Source organism: Etheostoma cragini, chromosome 17, assembly GCF_013103735.1.
Source record: "Etheostoma cragini isolate CJK2018 chromosome 17, CSU_Ecrag_1.0, whole genome shotgun sequence".
Classification (NCBI taxonomy): Eukaryota; Metazoa; Chordata; class Actinopteri; order Perciformes; family Percidae; genus Etheostoma; species Etheostoma cragini.
This window is the reverse complement of record NC_048423.1, coordinates 24,263,324-24,269,542: the sequence shown is the minus strand read 5'-3', so window position 1 is coordinate 24,269,542 and position 6,219 is coordinate 24,263,324. Positions and strand designations below refer to the sequence as shown.

At 43.0% G+C, this 6,219-nt stretch overlaps 1 protein-coding gene across 2 annotated transcripts in view; it reads right to left on the bottom strand.

The window, feature by feature from the left end:
- Nucleotides 1-6,196, bottom strand: part of fgf8a (fibroblast growth factor 8a) — a 7,201-nt gene extending 1,005 nt beyond the window's left edge. Inside the window, exons 1-4 of one of the 2 annotated variants that reach the window (XM_034898981.1) lie at nucleotides 5,502-6,196; nucleotides 5,374-5,410; nucleotides 4,204-4,351; nucleotides 1,673-1,779 (exon numbers count right to left, since the gene is read on the bottom strand). In XM_034898981.1, the coding sequence (XP_034754872.1) occupies nucleotides 1,673-1,779; nucleotides 4,204-4,351; nucleotides 5,374-5,410; nucleotides 5,502-5,533 (324 nt within the window). In that variant the 5' untranslated portion in view covers nucleotides 5,534-6,196. Of the gene's footprint in view, nucleotides 1-1,672; nucleotides 1,780-4,203; nucleotides 4,385-5,373; nucleotides 5,411-5,501 lie in introns of both variants that reach the window. The other variant, XM_034898980.1, reaches the window with a different exon arrangement.
- Between the last annotated feature and the right edge of the window lie 23 nt (nucleotides 6,197-6,219).

The following is a 6,219-nucleotide window of genomic DNA, read 5'->3' as shown; positions in this document are numbered from 1 at the left end:
TGGGGGTGTGTGTATGTGTGTGCGTGTGGGGGGGGGGGCTGCAGAGAGGCTGGCAGCTCTGTTTATTAGCCGTCACGGTGAGAAAGGGGCACTGAGAAACCCAAGCCTATCCTAGTGCATTGTGTTAACTATTAATTATATATACTGTAAATATGAAATAATAATATATAATATAATAGAGCCTCTATACACTATGCTGCATTGATTTTAGGAGCATGACATGCTTAACTAGCAGGTGACCTTTTAAATCAAAGCTTGCAGTGGATTTGAAGATATGGTCTGCAGGTTGAAATTATTGTCACATATATATATATAATATGCCGTGTATATGACACAAAATGACAATAACTTCCTGTCTTTGGCTTTGAGCTCCGAGCTCATTGGTTCCTACTGAAGAGGTCAATCTCATATTGTTTGTCCAACATCAGCTGGTCACTGTAGTTTTTTTTATCCAATAAACAGGAGGAAACGGTTCATGTGTTGGGGACTACTTTCAGCTGTGGACTAATACACATCTGGTAAGAAGAACGAGGTGTGGGGGAATTATTGTTAGTTTTGGTCTTGTAATGAAACGTTTTGAAATTAGATAAACAGTAAAAACTCATGAATGAATGTACATGGGGTAATCTTTTACACTATTTTCGGTGATGAATAATGCATTTAGCTGCTGTGACCTGGCAGTAGAGCTGAACAATATATCGATATTATATCAATATTGTGATGTAAGACTAGATATTGTCTTAGCTATTGGATATATTGTAATATTGTAATATGGTAATAAGTGTCTTTTCCTGGTGTTAAAGGCTGCATTAGAGTAAAGTTATATTATTTTTTTGAACTTTTCTAGCTCTTCCATCATTTAAATGTACCCACTAAGTCATCATATCCCTTCTGGGAAATATTTATCAAAAATCTCATCGTGTGAATGTTTTGTGAAAGCACCAATATTACATAATATATCTACTTTTCAATATTTATGGTCACAGGTTAATATCATTTATGTTATGCTACCGACTCTTGCTTCATTACTCTAATTGCACATTCAATTTCATTTTTAACGTCACTTACACCGCAATATTGTTTCTTGTATCATGGCAACCGCACTTTAAAATACCTTTATTTGACGCCATTTTGCTTACTTTCAGTCTACCATATAATCATTGTCTATTGTTTGCCTGTATTTCTTGTTTTTTTTTGCTGTTATTGAAGAAAATGCTGCTGCTGTGATAACAAAATGTCCCCGTTGCGGGATGAGTAAAGTATAATCTAATCGAATCGAATCGACAGTCAACACTACAATATTGATGCGGTGTCGATATGGCGGTGTTTGGCAAAAAACATTGTGATATTTGATTTTCCCCATGATTTTTGCCCATGCAGCCCTATCTGACAGGTTCAAAGATGATGCTGATGTGCTCTATTTACTATAAGTGTGGCCGGTCTTTAAGACAAACCCCCTAGACCTGGCTGCAAAATCCCTCCAGATCCCTTTTAAGAGCTACTACAACGTCTTCTTTTATTCACTTTTCACAGTCTCAGATGTGGAGCACCAGACCTGATGACACACCCGAATCTAATGGAGGACTTTGAGCTCTCTGCACGTTTTCGTCCCTTCCAAAACAGAAGACACACAAGACACAGTCCGGCTCCTGAGACCAGCTGTTCTCCTCACCTTGCCGATGAGCTTCCCCTTCTTGTTCATGCAGATGTAGAAGCCCGTCTCGGCTCCCTTGATGCGCACTCGGCTCCCAAAGGTGTCCGTCTCCACGACGAGTTTAGCTGAAGGAATCAAACCGAAAAGAGTCTCGTTAGGAACTACAGCTGAGAGAAGCAGGGCTGATGGGAAGGGGCATAATTATTATGTTTATATTTTATAGTCATAGTTAATCATTAACAAATGATCTACTGCACTGCTCACTTTTTCCTTTTTTTTCTCTTTTGCAGTATCATTATTACACCCAGTGTAAAATAGTATCTCCCCTTATTATGGTCAATGCATTTCTGGGAGTTATTATTTTTATATTTATTATGCAGGTTTGAAATATGTGTATTTACTGTATGTGTTTGTTGTGTTATGGTTGTCTTGCTACTGGATGCCTAAAATTACCTTTGGGTTGAACAAAGTATCTATCTATCTATCTATCTATCTATCTATCTATCTATCTATCTATCTATCTATCTATCTATCTATTTAATGTATGTCTGAAATATTCCTAAAACATTAAAAACCCGAATAAATAATGTCTGGACATAAGAAGCATTGACAACACACACACAGAAATGCTTGAGTGTGTTTCCAAGCAAGCCTACTTTTTCTCCCCTCTCTCTTTCTCTCTCTCTCTTTCACACACAAATGCACATGCACACACCCACGCGTGCATGCACACACACACACACACACACACACACACACACACACACACATACTTGTGGGACCATTCCTGGGGATTTATGCAAGCTGAAATTCTTGCAAAATGATAAAAGCATGTGTCTCTTGATTCTTTGAAAGCTAAAGCGGCGACCCTGGCAGGCCCGCCAACAGTTCTTTTTCAAATAGATCTGCACTGATCTCCCACGTGAAGCTTCCCGTTCATCTCTCTACACCCCGAGACGGACTGAGAGACACGTGGACACACTGAGTGGACAGCATGACCTTACGGAGGTTTGTGCATTTTTTGAGTTGCTGTGCAACACAATCCAACAACTATGGCATGCATTTTCAGAACATCAACAGGAGATGAGCTCGTTATAAATATCATTTCTAATCCACGTTGTCTCATAAAAAGTAATTCCATGGCGTTGGACACAAGGTCACTGGGGTCATCCCCCCATTGTGTAACCACTACCGGTATGAGTTACAGTTGTGGTCTGAATGAAGGTCAGTCACATACACCACACACACACACACATGCATGTTAGACATCCCTATCCCCCCCCCCTCCCTTTATCAATAGATGCTTTAGTGGGATTCAGTTGACTCTGAATATAACAAGAAGTGCAGGCCAGAGCTCCACACGGCCCGTTTGATTCAGGCTGGACGGAGTGGGGTTGAAGGTGGGGGGTGGGGGGGGACTATGCAGGAAATGTTGGGAAGGTAGAAGTAAGTTGACTTCTAATGGGTCTTCCAGACCTGCGAGATCTCTGGAGGACCACCTCCAACACAGTGTACAATCCACTGGACAGATTCCCCCCCCCCCCCCCCCCCCAGCAGTAAAGACTGAGATCATAAACGGTGCCAAGCAGACCACCTCCAGCACCAGCTCTCTGTCCGGTTAAAGGGGAAGGCTTTTATCTTGATATTTCAGTATCATGAAACAAGATTATAAAAAAAAATCTCAAAGAGAAATCTTTGAATAACTGAAGGCAGGAGGACCCATTCTGCTAATATCAATGACATTCTGCATTAGAAATTCCTGATTCACACACTCTATGAAATATGTGACTTTAAAAGGTTACGAGTCAGCCTATTTCATATCTCTGACACTTTGTTCTTTAAATTCTTCAGGCCTGCTTATAGATAAATGACATTATAATATTGGCTTTGAGCCCCGTTTAAAAAAAAAAAAATCTAAAAGAAAAAAGGGAGCACGTGTAGATTTATGCTGCAGGTAAACGGAGCCTAAAATAAAAGAATAATAGGCACAGTTTTGGGATATAAAACGGAATTGACGTAGAGCAGGCGCATGCGTACTCCTCGACGCGGGGGCCGCGGGTTCGACTCCGACCTGCGGCCCTGTCTGAACGCCTTCCCACCCCTCTCTCTCTCTCTCTCTCTCTCTCTCTCTCTCAGCTTTTATGTCTTCATCTATCAAGTGGAAATAAAGGATTAAAAAAATGATGAAAAAAAATCATCTTTACAAAAAAAAAGGGAATTGTAAAATAGTATAAATGTGCAGTCCAACAGTGATGAAATGTTGTAAGTAAATACTTTTTGTTTTGAAATGCATTATGAAATATATTATCCGTGCTGAACAGACAATGCAAGTGATTTCCCCCGTCAGATCATGGGGCATTTCATGAATATGGAAAATGAACATAACATGAAATAAATCTAGATCATCCTTTGGTTTCGAAATGTCAAAAAAGTCCTATTAAGGGAAATATTGAATGCAAATAATATTAATAATTTGACAACTCTATCTACAAGAATGAGGAAGAAGTGGTCCACTGTAACGTTTCAGGGACCCCGGAGACTCTTCTTACCGTGCACGTCTCCGTCGTCGGCCATGGCGTTGATCTTCTTGTTGGGCAGGACCTGCACGTGCTTGCCGCTGGTCCGGCTGTAGAGCTGGTAGATCCGGATCAACCTGCGGCTCACGCGGTCCGTCACTTCGCTCTGCTCGCTTACATGCTGCGTGAAATTAGGCGGGGACTGATTGGTTACCTGTCAGAAATTAGACGTCACCACAGTCATCAATGTGCACATTTGGCTTATTTATGAGTTTCTTTCATTTGACTGACATCCAACCGCGCAACAAATAATAATAACAGGCTAACAATCAAATATTTGGATAAGAGTGGAGCTAATTGTTTGAAGCCCTTAAACACAGAGGGGAACGACATCCTAACGCAACAACAGCTTGTTGTTTCCCCCCGAGTGACAAGTGTAACAAGTCCCAGGCCGCGCTGCAGCCAAGGGAAATTAACAGCTTCCAAAACAGACGCACATATTAGGCGTGATTACGGGGTGTGCGTACACGGGAGAATGCATGCGCACCACACACACACACATACACACACACACAGTGCGTCTCACTATCTTTGTGGGCGACCCGTCATTGACATAATGCATTCCCTAGCCCCTTACCCTAACCTTACCCATCACAACTAAAAGCCTAACCTTAACCCTCACCTTCACCCTAATCCAAACCCTAATACTAAAACCACGTCTTAACCCTCAAACAGCCCCTTTTGAGTTTTGGGGTCCTGCATTTTGGCCCCACAAAGCTGTCCGGACCCCACTTTATCAACGGGATGCATACACTTCTCTCTGTGATGGAATGACCGCTGCTGACGGAAATAATCCACGGGCCCTGGTTGCTTTAAACCCCGCAAGCACTTCCCTCCGCCCCGATGCCCCGTCTGTGCCCGCGCGTCCTGTGCCAGGGCCGGTGTGTTCACTAGCAAGATGCCAGCAGGCCGCGCGCCCCGCTGCCCCACGCGCCGTGGGAGCCATCCGATATTGTTGGGTCACATAATGTGATGATGATCCCTCTCTCCTCCTCTCGTTGTTACTGCGCCGCGCATCACACGCTTTGATTGGGTTTTTAGAGATTTCCGAAGAAAATGTGGAACGCTCGAAATGAAATTAAAAAAATAAAGACATTGAAAAACATGTAGGCTATATGAGAATAAATGAATGAAATTACATACCTGAGCATAGTAGCAAAATGCGAATAAGTGTAGACACCTGCAAAGGAGAAAAAAAACATGCATGAAGTTACTTCAGAGCTGCGTGAGGGGTGCGTAAAGAGTGGAAGAGAGGGAGGAAGGACACTCACAGATAGCTGAGTCTGGACGGGATGGGTCGCATGTTGGATGGAGGGATGAAAAGCTCTTCCAGGACCCTCTCAGAGCTGCACAGTCCAGCTGATCTCGTTACAAATCAAACACTCAGTCCGAAAAAATGAAACAAACGTCACCGAAATCCACAAAAAAAAAAAGGTCAGAGGTGCTGACATAGACGCTCATTCACGCGCATTGGGCACTTTCCTCATTAAATGCATGTCCGTTATCAAGCTCCCGTTGAATAGCAGTGTTGACACATTTCTCATTCAAATAAATGTCTGTCAAATACGCATGAAGTCTAAGTGCACGTGCAGAAGCGGAGCTGTGCGTTGAAGTTTCTGGGATGGATGAAAAAAATCCCCTCAGCCGGGTTTTCTTCTTCTATTTCTCTTCTATTTATTTATGTTGCAAACAATTTGATCCATGCTGTCAGACTATCCCTCGTGCTTTGTAATCCCCGTGGTCCTCTGCGGCCTTCAGGTGTGTGTGCGTGTGTGTGTGATCCCGCAGTAGAGGAGACTCGATGCTGCTGCTCCGCTGGGCTGTGTCAGGACTGCAGACTGGTCTCTCCTCTCTCTCTGATCCCATCCCACACCGCTCCCGTGTCAAGCCTCTCGACCGGCGCACACACACCCCTCGGTTAAAATGGATGGCTGATCTCCTAAGAACAAGCCCCCTTTTTTTTTTTCCTTCTGCAGAACAAAAGCGGGC